The sequence below is a fragment of the Dreissena polymorpha genome, chromosome 5 (genome assembly GCF_020536995.1).
Source record: "Dreissena polymorpha isolate Duluth1 chromosome 5, UMN_Dpol_1.0, whole genome shotgun sequence".
Taxonomy (NCBI): Eukaryota; Metazoa; Mollusca; class Bivalvia; order Myida; family Dreissenidae; genus Dreissena; species Dreissena polymorpha.
The window spans coordinates 20,826,471-20,845,959 of NC_068359.1; the positions used below are offsets into that span (position 1 = coordinate 20,826,471).

At 35.1% G+C, this 19,489-nt stretch overlaps 1 protein-coding gene across 3 annotated transcripts in view; it reads right to left on the reverse strand.

The window, feature by feature from the left end:
• The window catches only part of LOC127880865 (pleckstrin homology domain-containing family G member 5-like), a 228,986-nt gene that overhangs the window by 166,632 nt on the left and 42,865 nt on the right, over positions 1-19,489 (reverse strand). For 2 of the 3 annotated variants that reach the window (XM_052428331.1, XM_052428327.1), the window contains exon 2: positions 19,172-19,254. In XM_052428331.1, the coding sequence (XP_052284291.1) occupies positions 19,172-19,254 (83 nt within the window). Of the gene's footprint in view, positions 1-10,848; positions 10,962-19,171; positions 19,255-19,489 lie in introns of those variants that run through there. The other variant, XM_052428323.1, reaches the window with a different exon arrangement.

Below are 19,489 nucleotides of genomic sequence, written 5' to 3' on the forward strand. Positions count from 1 at the left end.
GCATCACTTGTCACCACTATCTCAATGTTGTGACTAGTCTCACAGTACTACATGCTAAGGTATGACGAGACATCCTAACAAATTAATAAACTTGAAAGGGTAATTTATGCAAATTTACTTTATGAACGTCCACAATAAACATATTTACCATACATAACAAGCACTATTTTGTCTTGTCAAAATTTGAAATCAGTTTTTAATAAGTTCCAGACATTAATTCTCAATTTTTATCGCCAGGTGTCATACACTTGGCGGCTGAGAAATGATAATATTGCACTTATACTATTAGATAATGAGTCACTCTTTCATGCGCAATCTTCAGTCCATTTTAAGCCATTGTTAGTTACCATTGCTAGATAGCACATGTCATTGTTTTCCACAATTTCTAATAATGTACTTCATGTTATAGCAATATTTTTTGCAATCTTGTAAAATGTGACAAATAAAATTGTCAAATGTTATGGTTTTTGTGCTAATTTATGAATTTGAAAGCATCTACTATTCATTTTCTTTTCATTCATTATTATTTTTTGTGACAATGTTTTTGGCAAAAAGATGTACAATTGTTAACCGCATGGATTAAATAATGCAAAACATGTGGTAAAATGCTGTAGTGCAACTGCAAAACCAGATAATTATAAGAAGGAACTGTTGTTTATAAATTAGTTTCTCAGTTTTTTGGAAAAGTGAAAAAAGAGGCATGCAAGTATCTGATAAACATTTCTTTATCAATTATTTTACTATAATTACTTGAGATGCTTTATTTCACATGTTCAAAGTGTTAATTAATCAAACAGTTTTTTTACATTTATAACACTGGTAACATCAACTCTTATAATTGAGAAAAGAGAAATTATAAAAAGTTCAATTAACATAAAATGTGTCTATAATTTACTTAAACAAAAAACTCTTTTTTTCACTTTCACTTAAAATGCATGTATTTGTATTTTAAATTACTTCAACATTCAATTTTCTTGTCAAGATCCCATCAAGCACATGCTTAAACACTTTTTGTGTCCTGAAATTTAATGCCTGAACAAAAATCACTGTTGCTTGACATTATGTGTGCAGTAACAATGTATTTGTCACCTGTGGTGAAACTTTACTTTCAACAAACAGTAATGGATCATGGTTCATCAACATTTGTGTAATGTGTGTGTGTGTGTGTATTGTTGCATTTTTTTAATTGTATTGTCATGTTTAAGAAAAATATAATTGGTTCAACGAAACTGAGCAGTTGTGTAAAAAAAATATATATTTGTGTTTGAAATTATATTATTTATGATATTTACAATAAATATCCATTCAATTATAAATGTTCCATTTTATTCAAGCAATTGCTGCAAAAAGTAATTTTTCATCAATTACAGCAAAGAAATTAGTATCCCTTAGGGCTATTTGTAATACAAGAAAGTAATAAAAATGTCATTTTAGCGAAAACAAACAAATACATATAAAATGAATCAAGCATGACAAAATCTGTTATATATGTGGTTAAAAATTCAAATAAAATAAACAAATATGATTTTATGTACTTTTAAATTGAAAACAAGACTATGCCAAGCATCAATATGTCCCCTTCAGGCTCCACCATTGTCAGATTATTTTTTTATATATATTTGTTGCCATAGCAACCAGAATTTTAGACATAGGCACACAATGAAATGACGTGCATAATGTCCATATTGTCATCTATCTATGTTTCAAGTTTCACGACAAAATATGAAGAACTTTTAAAGTTATCACAGGCTCTAGAAAAGTGTGACAGTCAGACTTCCTGCGTACAACACTCCTTCCCATTATCTCTTTCAGTGCGGGAACCGAATTTTGAAGGCCTTTGCAAACAGTTTGGATCCAGATGAGACGCCACAGAACGTGGCTTCTCATCAGGATCCAAAATGTTTGCTATTCTGATAGTATTCTTTGAAAAAAATCGAAGAAAATACTAATTTTAGAAATTCTGCAGAAGACATTTTAGCAGACAACAAATTTCCCAGCATGCAAAGGGTTATGCTGAACTCTGACGGAAAGTTACATGAAAATCCATCCATGCTTGACATAGAAATGCTGCGGACAAAAACGTTCCGCCACCCATTAGCTCTTTCTTCCCCAAGGACCGAAGCTTGTGTTTTGCATAAAACATTCACACAAAAAGTAGGCAAATGAAAATTGCGTTCATCCTTTTTTTTCCTAAAAATTTATGTTTTATTTACCACAAGCATTATTTTATTATAGTTAAAAAATACATGTTTTGTTATTGTCTACTTTTAAAAAACAAGGGCTGTTTGTAAAACATGCATACCCCCCATATGGGCTGTCAGTTGTAGTGGAATCCATTGTGTGAATACGTTTTTTGTCACTGTGACCTTTGACCTAGTGATCTGAAAATCAATAGGGGTCATCTGTCAGTCATGATCAATGTTCCTATGAAGTTTCATGATCCTAGGTTTAAGCATTCTTGATTTATCATCCGGAAACCATTTAACTGTTTCGAGTCACTGTGACCTTGACCTTTGACCTAGTGACCTATAAATCAATAGGGGTCATCTGCCAGTCATGATCAATGTACCTATGAAGTTTTATGATCCTAGGCGTAAGCATTCTTGAGTTATATCATCCAGAAACCATTTTACTGTTTTGAGTCACAGTGACCTTAACCTTTGACCTAGTGACCTGAAAATCAATAGGGGTCATTTGCCAGACATGATCAAAGTTCCTATGAAGTTTCATGATCCTAGACGTAAGCATTCTTGAGTTATCATCCGGAAACTATTTTACTGTTTCGAGTCACTGTAACCTTGACCTTTGACCTTAGTGACCTGAAAATCAATAGGGGTCATCTGCCAGTTATGATCAATGTACCTATGAAGTTTCATGATCCTAGGTTTGAGCATTTTTGAGTTATCATCCGGAAACCATTTTCTGTTTCGAGTCACTGTGACCTTGACCTTTGACCTAGTGACCTGAAAATCAATAGGGGTAATCAGGGATCATATTTTTTTCGGTTTTGTCGGTCCTAGACCGATTGGGGTCATGAAAGACCGATTGAAAATCTCAAACAGTCGGTCCGATTCTGTTTGATATTAAAATTCCCATGTCATGAAATCGATTATACTGTGTACATGCTAACACACCCGAATGACATTCTTATCTTGATTAGGTGTGATAAACCATTCGCTGTAGTCTCTTAACTGGTCAGGACCGGTTTATTGCACGTCAGACCAAGAATCAAAAACTTGTGAACAGCGGATTAAAGACGCATCCGAAAAGACGCGTCTGAATGCACGCGCTGTAACTAAACAAAACATGCCGATACATTTTCCACCAGCGTAATAATCCGGTAATATAATTATGAATGAAAGTCGCGGATCTGATCGACAGAACAGCCGAAAGTTACTTTTATGGGCGGAACTTCACATAAAATAGTACACAAGAAAAATAATATACATTGAATAAATCTTTAGTAAAACCGTGTTAGAATCGAAATAATTCGTGTACTTTATACTTTGTTGTTGAATAACTCACGACCGGAAAATTAGATGCGTGGTTTCAAATGCTTCGCTCTCGTGATTAAATCCCTACACATCTAAACTATCGGCCGTGGGTTATTTGACAACAAATTATTTATTAAATATTTAGTTGTTGTTGTCAGTAGCCAACCTACGCACAGACATTTGTTTGGTTCAGTGCATGTTTGTAAGCTATTATCTAGTCGACAACAACATCGGTATAGACTTACACAGATTAATAATATTGACAAAGATGAAAAAAGTCTGATAAAACAGCACACGAAACAACAATGAAATACCAAATGATAAAACCAGTTGAGAAAACTCGTTCCGTTTAAAAAAAATTTTACTTGTACATGTATTATACCACCTTCATGAATGGCAAAATCAATGGTATATATTTTAACGAAATTTGTCATGATTTCGGATATACATTTTCGGATACTTTTCACCATTTATATCTGGACCGATTGATGTTGCGGGAAAATATGATCCCTGGGGGTAATCTGCCAGTCATGATCAATGTACCTATGAAGTTTCATGATCCTAGGCATAAGCATTCTTGAGTTATCATCCGGAAACCATTTTACTATTTCAAGTCACTGTGACCTTGACCTTTGACCTAGTGACCTAAAAATCAATAGGGGTCATTTGCCAGTCATGATCAATGTACCTATGAAGTTTCATGATCCTAGGCCTAAGCGTTCTTGAGTTATCATCCGGAAACCATTTTACTATTTCAAGTCACTGTTGTGACCTTGACCTTTGACCTAGTGACCTGAAAATGAAAAGGGGTCATCTGCCAGTTATGATCAATGTACCTATTTAGTTTCATGATCCTAGGCCTAAGCGTTCTTGAGTTATCATCCGGAAACCATCTGGTGGACGGACCGACGGACCGACCGACATGTGCAAAACAATATACCGCCTCTTCTTCGAAGGGGGGCATAGTAATGCACAGTAAACATTTTTTAATTATGTCACACTGAAACAATGAACTACATTCTGAGGCACAGTTTAGTAAATCTCCTTATGCTACCAGCTGTTTTAATTGGAAAATCTATAATCAACTATAACAATCCTTCAAATTTTGAACAATGAACCCGAATTAAATTATTCATCCTCAATCATCATTAATAGCTATAATTTGAGTAATTATCTTAAATGTTAATTTAAAATGTATCATTTCAAATGTGGTATTTTTTACGGTATTTAATTTTAATTTAAAATGTATCATTTCAAAGATTGTATCTTTTTTACGGTAATAAAATATCAAACAGATATTTTTTTTAAAGGAGCATGTTACAATAGTGTGGTTTCTGCTAATTCATCGAAATTTGTAAAAGCGTTACTCTTAATGGACTTTGTACATGTAGTTTTATTTGATAAATGTTGGTTTGTAATTAAAAAGCATCTTGATTTTTTGTGTGTAATATTTTAATTGTTTTTGGTAAATGATGATGAACATGATGTCAAGTGGAAAAAGCAAAAATAACAAAGGGGGACAATAAATAACTAAAGTCCAAATCTAGAGTTGTGGTTCTGTAACTTGTTTGCCAAAAAACATCAACAGTTGTGACGTAAATTACAATGTTTATTCATGATTTAAAACATAAACAAGAGAATTTCAAGAATTCTAGCTCTTGCTTACACCCAAGAAAAACAAAATCCACTAAACAGAACTGAGGCTGTTTTAGAGACACTGGCATGCATACATCCGAAAAATTTCGATCCGAATTACTCGTCATTTTTTTGAAATCTCTCTTCAGCATTAATGACAACCTAATTTACACTTTATGTGAAGGGACAAGACTAGTATGTCTGCTGCTGACATTGCTGAGAACATTAATATATTGCCACAGCTTAACCCTATGTGTTTTGATACATTTGTAGTCCCTTAGAAAGTAACATTTAAGTAAAGACCTTTCTTACTAGATTCAAATTTAAAGGTCTTCACTTCCAACCCTTAGATACTGATGAGCAGCAAACAGCATAAAACCTGAACAAACTGCAAGTTACTCACAGGCTGTTCTGGTTTTATGCTATTTGCAAATATGCATTTTCACTTTGCTTTTGAGTGGGAAAGGGTTATTTGCACAATTGCCTCTGTCAAAGTTATCCATTTGTAAAGGCCCAGTCTCACAATGATGCCGGCGGAGCCCCGATGCATGATCCAGCATCTACTGAGATGAACTGGAGCTCTACCGGGATGAATCAGGGCTCCACAGGGATGAACCAGGGATGACCAGGGACAACCAGGGCTCCACCAGGAAAGTATTAAAATGTTTAATACCTCCGGGATGCACCGGGAGTCACCTGGAAGGACCGGAAATGACCTACATAGCACCAGGAACAACCGGGACAACACCATTAACAACCAGGACAGCACCGTAGCTCCACCCGGGCCCATACAAACCCCGGCAGAGCTACAGAAACGCCCCGGTGGAGCCACAGTAAATGCCGGCAGAGTCCCGGTATAGCTACGCTACGTAAGTAAACCAGCGCTCTGCCGGGACGCCACCGGCATTCACCAGAGCTCCGCCGGGGCATTACCGGCGACAACCGGGGTTAAACCGGGGTGTTACCATAGTTCTGCTGGGGTCTGATGCTGGTATAGCCCTGGTGAGTGCCGGCTGAGTGACGGTATACCGGGGCTCTGCCAGGATGCTGCCAGCTTTCACCGGGGCTCAACCGGGGCATAACCCGCGACAACCGGGGCTCTGCAGGGATAAACTGTAGCCAGTCCAGGGTTGACTGGGTCTCTGCCGGGCTGTTGACCGGTTTCAACCGGGGCGGCGACTGGATATAGTGTGACCGCATTTTAAAAAATTCTACATATCATGCCGGTTCTCGCAGGTCGACCAGGGTTAGCAAACCGGGATGGACCGGGGCCCTAACAGCAATAGTGAGACTTGGGATTTAAGATAAGTGAAAGGAACAAAATATTTCCAATATTTTTTTTTGTATCTAGACTATTTCTTTAGTACAGTAACCATGTTTTTGTCTTTTTTTATCTATGGCTAACATTTTAAAATTATCAATCCAATTTATGAATTATATGGCTTTATTTCCTCCATTTTTAGGTATACTAATCATAATTTTACAAACATAAATAAAACGCTGCTGTGCATTGAAAATTTATCAATCTTAATATGACTAATGTAATTATCTATTACAATACAAATGAAATACCACTTACACTTCACATACAAGACTGTTATTGTGCATTCAACATTCACATGTGTGGAAATATAATTATTTTCCCTTCTTTTCATGTATTGCAATTCAAGTTTGAAAAAAGATTCTGCTTTCTCTATTGTATTTTTCTTACTACAACAGAGGTGTATTAAGATTTTTACATACTGCTAATTGTTAACGTTATTGTAATTTTGACTTCTGAGGTTGTAATTTGTCTATGACAGCACTTAGTGGGGATTTAATTTGATATACAGTCCACTCTCATTATCTCGAAGTCGGCGGAAACAAAAAAAAATATCGACATAACGAGAGTTCGAGATATCCGATTAAGCGTTTTCAAAGAAAAAATGATATGAACATTTACCTTGTTTTTATCATCTTAATACCTGCTAAGTGGTCTAACTAAAGCCGTCACCGTGTGGCATAATACTCTCTACCTGATATATACGCGTTTTTCGAGGCATGATTAATTTTGCTATTTAAATGCTTAAAATGACGTTTAAAGTATTACAGAATTGCATGCACACATGCGGTTATATTTTTTCTAAACTGTCGAGTAAACATCCGGTAATGTTGCTATTTAAAGTTATGATGCAATTGACGTCAAATCAAGATGAGAGTTTTCCATCTGAACATTCGTAAATCACGTTCCGGAATACTGAACTGTACATGTACATTTTGTAGTTTGAAATGCAAAGTTCAATCGATTATTAGTACAGGATCAAATAAAAATGAAAAGTCATTTTGAGTCTTGTCTTTATTATCTTTATTACTCAACATCCCCAGATCTATATACAGGCTTGAATAATTCAGTTAATTCTGCAAATTTTCGATGCATTTTGGAATGTTGTTTGTAAAAACAATTAGTTTTTCGACCTTTCGGCAGGCTGTGTATTAATGCAGTCAATTTATGTTAAAGTGACAGTGAAAGTGACAGGCCTTACTCAAGTGTTAATGGCTAACGACATTACACACGTGTGATCATTGATGCAATTAACGGATCAATTTCCTACCGCTCAGTATCGGGAGCAGCCGGGCGAAGCGGTACGGTGAAGTATCAAAGGAAAATTTTCTCACCTTTTGCCGACACTGGAACAGTTATTCGCACTTCGAGATAAACCACAGTAAATACACGTAAAATCGGGAATCGGGACAAAATTTTATATCGAGATATCGAATTATTCGACATAACGAAAATCGAGATATGCGATGTTTATTGATATAGATAAAGAAGGAAAAAAGTTGGGACATTGAGCTTACTTCGACATATCGAGAATATCGAGATATCCGATGTCGAGATAATGAGAGTGGACTGTACATGTATAAAGCATTAAGTTGGAAATGTATTACCAATATGAAAGAACAAAATGCAGGTTACAGATGGTATGATTGAAGCATATTTTTTAATCTGTTTTAATGATGTGACAGACCATTGTTTGCTCATTTGAGTTTTCTTGTTTTGAGTGCATGTGTGGTTTACAAAACTAAAAGTGTCACAAATCCTTCAAAAACATTTTCTGTCACATATATATGTATTTCTCAGTTATTTTATAGATTGCACAAACCCCCACCCCATGAAAATACAGAATAATAGGTTGGTGACGTGGATGGAGAATGGTTATCTGGCAAGTCGGAGGAATTTATCGGGTGAGCCGAAGGCGAACCCCATAAGATCCTCCGACGAGCCAGATAACCATTCTCATCCACGTCACCAACCTATTATTCTATTTATCCTGTCACATTTATAAAATTCGTTGAAATGTTTCTAAAATATATAGTTTTCAAGTTTTTTGTGTTTAAATATTTAATATGGGAAAAAACACGCCGCAGCAAAAACATTGTGACGTCACGTCATGCAAAACGCTAAGGCTAGGTTCCCTCTTGTTAAACAACACAGAAATCGAGTCCATCGTTATTTATTCAATACACAAAGACGAAATTATGCTGTTAAAATAATAAATTTTTAAACAAACAGTACTTTACACGTATGTTGTAATTTTTTTAATTGAAAACAAGTATATTTTATAAATAGAAAATAGAACAGGCGTGCGCATGGGCGGACAGCAACTGACGGATATTCGAGGTCACATGGTCATCTAGCCTAATATCTTTTGGGATATTAGGTTACCTGGTTATCGGGCTGATTTAAAGGCATGTGACAGGATAAAAAACAACACATACACAAACTTGAGACTTGTCAAAACAGAACAAAATATCTTCATTTGAACATAAATACCTGATATATTTATTTATTTGCTAATGGTGAAATTTTACGATTTTTGACATAATCTGTCGCCACCTTATGACTTAATATTTCATTAAGACGACATGCGTTAGATATATAAAACATGTTTATTGCCGAACGGAGTCCAAGATACTATCAAACAAACTGCCAGCATTAATTCAAGTAATAAAACTAAACAAAATCCTGAACCATGAAAATTCAATTTGAGATATCAGCAAAGAAAGCGCTTTACAATTAACAAGGGTGTTAAGACAGTAAATGCAATGTCAAAAGATTTTTTTTATTTGCTTGTGATAAAGAGGTGTTATTTTTCATCATGAAATGTTATTGAATCTAGGTGTCATATGCTGTGCAAATAGAAGTTTTGCTCTTGCTGTGATTTGTTGTCAACGAAAAGCATGCATTATTACAGGGGGATATTATTTGTTCAATCTACATTAAAATATGCTGATAACTGTATGACATAATGATAGTGATGGAGAAATATGATGATGATGCTGAAGATGATGATGACCAAAAGGAAAGAAACAGAATGAGTAATTATTATAAAATTTTCTCATTAAGTCTACAGCCCTTAACAGTCCTCCAACAAATGTACGGAGAACAAAAAATAAAGCTTTCCTGTAGTGTCCAATGTCATCTCAAGTTTCTTTTATCAAATGGATCTGAACCATACAGAATGAAAAAACTATTAAATCTTTAGGCAGTCAACAATAACCAATAAGACCTTTAAGATAAGAAAAACAGATAATGGCCATATAAATGTTTATCACATTTCTTGACAGTCAATCATGGCAATATTGCATGTAAATGTTGACATATTATGACCGTTTAACACCGCAAGTTCAGCGGCTCTGAATATGAATGATAATAAATCAATTGTATATCGGGTCTAATTACAGGTTGGGGAATAAATAGATCCATATAGAATCTAGATGATCCATTTGTAAGTGAATACTATATAGCAGACAATATGTTTTGTTAACATGCTGAAGTCTTATTGATATCCAATGCAAAAGAATATGGGATCCAAATTGATAATAAACTAGACTTAAAGGCGTATAAACAAATGCAAATGCTTCGCATTTTTGAAAGACAGCCATGTTATGTAATTGCATGCTGAACCATGGCCGATATAGATGACATGAGATGCGTTCTGAGAAAACTGGGCTTAATACATGTGCGTAAAGTGTCGTCCCAGATTAGCCTGTGCACAGGCTTATTATATAAATCAGGGACGACACTTTCCGCCTAAATTAGATCTTTGCTAAGAAGAGACTTCATTTAAACGAAAAATGTCATAAAAGCCGAAAGTGGCACTTTACGCACGTGCATTATGCCCTGGAAGTTTTCTCAGAACACGACTCATATAGTTTATATCCTAAACATATAAAGAAGATACTTGCTCCTTTAGAATGTTATGCTTTTGTGTGTTCTGTAAGTTATACACTTTTTGCTAAGATTTAACAAAATAAAAAAAACATTAATATTTAGATTAATTATATTGTAGCTTTTTCCCTTCTTTTCATTTTACTCTTTTACATCTTCGGAATATTTTTACCTACTGAAGCGTCTGCTTTGTGATTTGTTGTATTTTTTTGCAAATCAAGGAAACAATAATATATATTATCAAACCAAGTTTGAATGACAAATTATGAAATTCTATTTTAATACATAAATACAAATAATAATTCATATTTATTAAAAAGATCCCACAGTCAACATGCTTTGTCATTCTGACCTTTTAAAAATCCACATAATGTCACTATTTCACATTTTTCAAAATATTTCATCCAAAGTTCACCCTTACAAACTTAACTATCAAAAGATTGCAATGTTTACATCGGAATTAATAACTTCCTGCAATTTCAAACGTTTGGCTCCACTCTTACTCACAGAAATTTATTAATGACCTCCGAATGAAGAGTAATCCAAAACAAACAGACCACATCAACCTTCAAACCTGAAGAGCTACTGTTCAAATCTAATCTACCGTCTTTTAGAGACCCACAATTAGTAAACATTTTGCACAGCGTGCCTTGCAAGCCGATAAACAAGGAATAATTCCCACAAAAGGCCGCCCACCAATTTTGAAGATTATGACATAAAAACATGGATATAACTGTCGACACCTTGCATAGGTGGGCATCTCCAATTTGTATCAATAGTAGAAGAAATATAATCTCTATTCTTTGAAGGATTTAATGCCCCACTTTAAAGGATATATCAAGCCGCATGGAGATTTAATACCATGATTCAAACTGTCAATAATGATTCATTGACATTTGAGACTAAATAAAACCATATCTTCCAAAACATACAAAACTGCTGTTAAATAAAGCAAATAATAACCTCAGCAATAAATAATTATCACTCCAATACTTTTATTGTGCTCAAAGATGGTATTGGCAAAGAAGGCTCTAAGTTATAAAGTAATAAATCTATAAAATAATAACTTTGCACTTTGCTTAAATGACATAAAATTACAAACTGTAGCAATTTAGTATAATCCCAAGACATCTAAAGTAAATGTTTTTGATGTAGTTTGCAGCATATTAAACCCAGACGTAAAAACTGTTAAGTGTATATATATATGAATATTTGTCTATCTGACAATGTTATTTAATATAGGCTATATTACTGCAGCATTTATTTTGAGTAACCTCAGATTGTTTCAAGGATAAACTTCTCATCACTGTTACTGGTCAAAGACATAGGTCTTTATCAAATGCACATTATCAACTTAAAATGACTTTCATTGCTCCAGCGCAAATAAATTGAACTGTTTTTATTACAGATAAATAAAGGTGGTTATTAAGCAAAAATAATACATTTTACATGAAAAGCCAATGTTTTAAAATGCTACATATGTGTAGTGTCCAAAGTGATCACAAACTTAGTTAAAATATTGAAATTTGCAACAAAATGTGCACATGTGTCTGCAAAAAAATCCTAAGTCCAGACAACCATCATAAGCATGTTCACCAAAGGTTACAAAGTTCATTCACTGAATTAATAATACCCTTGACCCCCGATGGGTATCACCCGCGAGCCTCCAAGTGCTCAAATACTCAACCATAAACTTTTAATAAAACCCTCGTAAATTAAATATAATGGCCTGGTCTTCCATGGTCATAACATGAAAATGAAATTTTGTGGCTACTGTATGTTGAATTTATTCAAATGTTATCTATACCTTCATAAATGCATATAGTCATTTTCACTTTGCTTCTGAACGAGAAATGGTAAATGAAAAGACCCTTTTATAACACATTTGAATTCACCTATAAAAGAACTATATACCTTAAAAAAAAAACAGTTAAATATTATTGCATGGTAATGACAAAATTATCAACTTCCCTACATACAAAATAATGAACTGAGAAGTGTCTGAAAATGTGATAAAAATGTCAACATAAACTTGAGCCTTGCTCTCCGAAAACAGGGTTTAAACCTTTCAGCGCTGGAACCAAATTTTAAAGGCCTTTGCAAACAGTTTGGATCCAAACTGTTTGCTATTCTGATAGTATTCTTTGAAATTTTTTGAAGAAAATGCTAATTTTAGAATTTCAGCAGATGACATTTTAGCAGACGACAAATTTCCCAGCATGCAAAGGGTTAAACCTTTTCCACATAAGAAGCAAAGTGGATATGAGTTTCCAAAACAGCATAAAACCAGAACAGCCTGCGAGTAACTCGCAGTCTATTCAGGTTTTATGCTTTTTGCTGCTCATCAGTATCTAAGGGTTGGAATTGAAACCATTAAAACTTGAATCTAGTAAGAAAGGTCTTCTGAGTTAACTTTCTAAGGGACTAAAAACACGTCAAAATATGTATCTAAGTGGTAAAGGGTTCATTAATACATGTGCTTAAACTGTCATCCCAGATGATCCTGTGGAGTCTTACACAGGCTTATCAGGAACAACACTTTCGTCTTTTATGTTTCTGTGTTTTTTAAAAGAACTCTCTTCTCTGTAAGCAGACAGTGTCCCCCCTTATAAGCCTGTGCAGATTGCACAAGCCTATCAGGGACAACACTTTCTGCTGTTATGGATGTGTTTTTACCAAGGAACAGTCTCTTCTGTGCAGGCGGACAGTGCCGACCCTTATTAGCCTGTGCAGATTGCACAAGCTTATCTGGGAAAACACCTAGCACACAGGCCTTAAACCCTGTTTTCCAAAGTATGGCTCATTTGGTTTGAATCCATTCATAAATATTGTTCATATTCACAAACATAATTGATTGTAACGAGTCCAAATATATGCATGTTTTCATTTCTTTACAGATATGTTAAATTGCATGCAAACAGACCCGAATCTTCTGGAGTTCATGTAAACTAAATAAGCAAATATTAACACTCTTTAAAGGGATTAAAGAAAGGTTCTTCACAGCAAATAAATATTTTCAAAAGGTTTCGCCCAGCGGCTATTTTACGCTGCCCTATATTAGACCACTTGAACTATGTGTTGAACTTGAAATACATTGTGTTTATTTGCCCGTCTATAGTTATAACACTTAATACAAAGATGTACAGAATGCGAAAATAGAATTTAACAAATAAATTAATTGAAATTTAAAATAAGACCAATTATGTTCGGGTTTCTATTTTTCCTTTACTAAAGTTTAATGACTGTGAAGATGATGCAGTGAGGTGTGTTGATGATTTCTATCATTATTTCCACTAACATATTGGCATTAAAAATAGTAGTATATGTATAGATTATGTCTAAGTAATATTTATTAATTTTTAATCTCATTTTGCAACTACGAAAATAGTCTGCTTGAAATAATCCTAGCATACAATAACCCTTAACCCTTCCCTCTCAGAAGCAAAGTGAAAATGGCTGTATGAAACCAGTGAATACCAGAACAGCCTGCACGTGCTTCAGAGTCATGTTTTATGCTGTTTGCTGCTCATCAGAACAAGTACAAATTTTGAATGAAGCATTTAAGCTTAGTAAGAAAGGTCCTATATAAAATTTCTAAAGGACTACAAATGCGTCACAATGAGTATCTGAGCGGGAAAGGTGAATTCCAAGATGTGGCTACTGCAATACGGAACACAGGTTTCATCGAACCTAAAGCTCTAACTCTGACACGTCTTCAAAGTTTTAATTACATATTTTATGCTTTTAAGATCAAAGATGACTCAAGTTGTATTTAACTTGATTTCACAACACTTGCCGTCTTACAGTAACTACAACCATCCTTGAACTTAAATAGTATCTTTGTTTCAAATATGTAAATTACCAAAGTGACTCATAAACAGTTTCAAACACAATACGATCACCAGTTGTACTTAAAAGAAGATAAATGTGCCTTCCATCCCAAAAAGAGCAGTTAACACTATTAAACAAGATGTAAAACTTTCTATGCTAATGAGAACACTTTTTAATTTAATGCTTTTCTGTGGTTAATAGCCAAATATCAGTGATTTAAAATGGATAATTAATTGGTTCAAACAGAGAATAATAATAGTGACAATTATCAATAATTGTCAATTGATTTTCTTTGATTTGACGTCATTTGTTAACGTCATGACATCATTACTCGAGCTAAATTCTCAAGTTAAACTTTTTTTAAATTTAAATAAATAGTAAAAAAAGCATTCAATAAAATGTGCTTGTTTATATGTGAGGCTGCACCACTCATAAAAACATTAATTTCTCTGATCGCTCATGAATTAATCCTTTCCCACTCAGAATCAAAGTAAAAATGGCTATTTGCAAACAGCATAAAACCAGATCAGCCAGCAGGTCACAATTTCACTGGCGCTGATTTTCCAATTGTCTTGTAATTTTCACCCAACTTATGAAGTGCACATACACAAAATGTCAAATTTTCGAACCCTTTTTATACCCCCCCCCCCCACACACATCCCCCGCCCCCTGCCACCCGCCCAATTCATGAGCGGGTAGACGTATGACTGAGTTTTTACGGTAGCTTCATAAAAAACACGGTAGCTTCATAAACAAGAGGGCCATAATGGCCCTGAATCGCTCACCTGACTAACCAAGTACAATCCCAACCCAGATTTCATCAAGATAAACATTCTGACCAAATTTCATAAAGATTGGATGAAAACTGCGACCTCTATTGTATACACAAGGTTTTTCTATTATTTGACCTAGTTTTTGACCTAGTGACCTAGTTTTTGACCCCATATGACCCAAATACAATTCCAACCCAGATTTCATCAGGATAAACATTCTGACCAAATTTCATCAAGATTGGATGAAAACTGTGACCTCTACTGTCTACACAAGGTTTTTCTATTATTTGACCTAGTTTTTGATCTAGTGACCTAGTTTTTGACCCCATAGGACCCAAATACAATTGCAACCCAGATTTCATCAAGATAAACATTCTGACCAAATTTCATCAAGATTGGATGAAAACTGTGACCTCTACTGTCTACACAAGGTTTTTCTATTATTTTACCAAGTTTCTGACCTAGTGACCTAGTTTTTGACCCCAGATGACCCAAATACAATCCCAAACCAGATTTTATCAAGATAAACATTCTGACCAAATTTCATAAAGATTGGATGAAAATTGTGAGCTCTACTGTCTACACAAACAAATTGTTGACGGACACACGCACGCACTCACACACGCACATACGGACGCCGCACATCACACGGTCACATAAGCTCACCATGTCACTTCGTGACAGGTGAGCTAAAAATTCATCTTTAATAGACAACTAATTCATCTTTTTAAGTTATGGAATTATCTACAGGATATTTGAACACATTCACAGAAATAATATATATGAGTCGCGTTCTGAGAAAACTGGGCATAATGCATGTGCGTAAAGTGTCGTCCCAAACGACACTTTCCGCTTTTATGGTATTTTTAGTTTCAAGAAAGTCCATCCCTACCGAAAATTAAGTTAAGGCGGAAAGTGTCAACCCTGATTGGCCTGTGCGGATTACTGTTTTTGAAAATTAGCTAAGGACATTTTCAAAATATAAATCACATGTCATTATTCAAAAAATGTATCTGCACTTTCTGCACTAAGGAACGTTTTGATAATAGGGGAATTAACTCTCAGAGCCTCTGAAATTCTATTTTATTATGACAATTAGAGTTACCTCCCATGCTAAATATGTGTTTTCACAACTACCTTCCAGAATAACCTTCAAATGTCAAAGAATTTGTAGATAGGAGATTCCCAAGCCTCCACAAGCAAGTGCATACTTCAGATTTTCAGACTAAATGCATTTTTTTCCAAACAAAACTAGATCTTGCTAAGAAGTGACACAATTGAATACCCCCTTCAATGCCTCATGTTGCAAAGTGAATTTCATATCAACAGCAGGGATCATAATATTTTCGCTGTTGCAAGTAAAAGACCGATTGGTCTGGAAAAAAGCTATTGAAAAATGCGCATTTGCTCCAACCATGTCAGGAACTTTAAAAATTGTAATTATCACCTATTATAGGGCACCCATTTTATTGCTCCACTGCACACCTTTAATGGCCGCCATATAGTACCAAACATGGGTTGATCAGCGATGCTTCACTGACCATGGTGTGTTATTGTTGATTTATAACTGCTGTTCTTTTGCATTAGGTTGCATTTGTTATAGACACTGAAAATATAAACTTTATGTTTCCACATGAAAATTGTGCATTTGATGCATTATGTTTGTTTGTCCAGTTGCTATATAAGCAACCACTTTATCCCAATGGTTGTCTTAACCCTTTCCTTGACAGGTACGCGTTTTTACGACCCTATCGATTCCCTGTCAAATACGCTGATTCTGTTACTCTGATACTCTTTGTTTGTTTGACCATGTCACAGTAATAAACAGACTTAAAAATTCAACATCCAAAAGAAGCTTTATTTTGAGACAAAATTGACTTTATTTGGAAAAAAATGACAAACTAGAGGCATTTTCTTTGTTTCCTGCTATTTTCATCAAAACAAGTTTGAACATAATTGAGTGTAATCCAATTTAGCAATTATAGCAAAGGTGATGTTTGTAACAAAGTAGAATATAAAAATATAATCATCATGCTTATCAATGAAAATATAATTCATGGCCTTTCATCAAGAAATTCCCCATCTGAAGCCCTACCACCTTTCACAAAGGTAAACAAGAGGGCCAGAAAGGCACAAAGTCACTTAACTGATATACAAGGGAACTGACCTGTTATGTGCAGCCCAAGATATCATTAGAACAAATGTCTTGACCAAGTTTCATGAAGAGTAAATTATAAATGTAACTTTTAGAATGCTAACAAGGTTTTACTATAATAGCCAGAAAAGGATTTATTCCCTGCCCCCAGGCAGCCATGCTTTTCAACAGACCAGAACCATTTTCAAACTTATCCAAGATATCATTAGAACAAATGTTCTGAGCAAGTTTCATGAAGATTGGACTTTAAAAGTTATTTTTAGAGTGTTAACAAGTTTTAACTATAGACATATCAGGCCTTGTAGAATTTTTACAGAGCCACTTGCCCTGCAGGGCGAGTAGGCCTGACAATCCACTCGCCCTTCACTTTAATCTACTCGCCCTGCATTTAAAAAAATATATCTATAGTTATGATCAACCAGAACCTTTTAACCTACGTAACATAGGGACACTAAACTGCAAACAAATTAACTACATTATCTGATGGATTTTATTTGCTATCCTTACGTTTTTCTGCACCTGTTTCCTTTTCTCAATACTTTCCGCTTCTCCTTTTCATGACCTTTCTTTCTGTTCCCTGTCTCCTGTGACCACCTTGCAGATATTTTATAAATAGAACCCTTTTCCATGCTAAACTTTGGCTAAGGCTTCTGATGACGAAAGATTCTGTTTGTTAAAATTATTGTTTCTGTTTATTTTTAATTAAATATAAGAAGTATTATAATTAACCAGTTATGTATTTTTTTTATTGATATTTACATTTAAATGAAATTTTATTCTTCATGGAATTACCAATATATTTAACTGTTTTTTTTTTCACTTTTAATTGAATAACTACGAAAAGAGCGCAGCCGATTTTGAGAATTATTTTACTGTGCCCGTGACGTCATTTTTCATTGTCAAAACAAAAGTGCAGTTTCATTGTGTACTAAACCTTTTTTTTGTTTGTTCTAAAAATTGTTCGCAATTTGTATCGATGTGGCAGGAGTTCTAGAACTGAATTTATATTTCTCAACTTGAAAAACAGCACTCGCCCAGTCGGTCTTTGTATTAAACAAACTTTACTGGCCCGACCGTAAACTTCACTCGCATATGCAAGCGGTCGAGTGGATTCTTCAAGGCTTGCATAAAAAGAAAAATGTCCCGCCCCTTGGCACTATGTTTTTCAACCAAGCGAAACCATTTTCTACCTCATCCAAGATATTATTGGGACAAAGTTTCATGAATATCTGAAATGCATGTGGTCTTTACAGTGTTAACAAAGTTTTACTATAGCCATATGTTAAAGGTTAAAGGTGCAGTTTATAGTCAGCTTCGATATGCATCTTCAGCCGACTTCGACATTTCGATCACTGGGATCTAAGTCGTCTGTTACATATGGCGCCAACGGCAGCCACGGCACTTTGACTTATTTCCCTCACAGGTACCCATTTATACACCTGGGTGGAGAGGAGAAAGTGTGGGATTAATTTTTTGCTCAGAAAAATCCAGTTCCTTGGGCGGGATTCGAACCAGGGACCTTCCAATCCCTAGACCCATCTTACCACTAGACAACTGTCTCCACAAACATGTTGCCATTAAAGGAAAAATGCCCCACCCCTGGCAGCCATGTTTTTCAAGCAACCAGAACCATTTTCAAACTTGTCCATGATATCATTAGGACAAATGTTCTGACCAAGTTTCATAATGATCGGACAATAAATGTGGCATCAAGAGTGTTAACAAGGTTAGCCATGGAAAAATGCGCCACCCCTTGAGACCATGTTTTTCAACATACGGAACCATTTTCTCACTTGTTCAAGAAAGCATTGGGACTTGGCACAAATCTTCTGACCAATTTAATGAATAAATGTGGCCTCTAGAGTGGACAATACATGTGGCCTCTAGAGTGTTAACAAGGAAAATGTTGACAACGCTTGATGCATGACAGACAAAAGGCTATCACAAAAGCTCACCATGAGCACATTGTGCTAAGGTGAGCTAAAGAACAACACTGGCAATACCAAATTATTGGTGCTATGTAACCTATTACTGGTGCTATGTTGCCTATTGTTGGTGCTATGTAACCTACCTTGACAGCCTCAGGCACAGGGGTCTCACACTGAGGGTTCTTGCACATAAGTGGGGAGTCCATGCTAGCTGCCCGGGCGCCATCTGAAACATAGCAATGTCAACTGCTTTAAATATTATAGTACACACAATATGAGTTGGGTTCAGAGAATACTGGGAAGAATGCATGTATGCACAGGCTAATCAGGGACAAGGCTTTCTGCTTTAAAGAATTTTTTTTAAAGGATGTCTCTTCTAAACAAATATCCAGTGCATATGAAAAGTGTCATCCCTGAATAGCCAGTTAGGACTTTCAGAGCATTGTAGTATGTAAACTTTT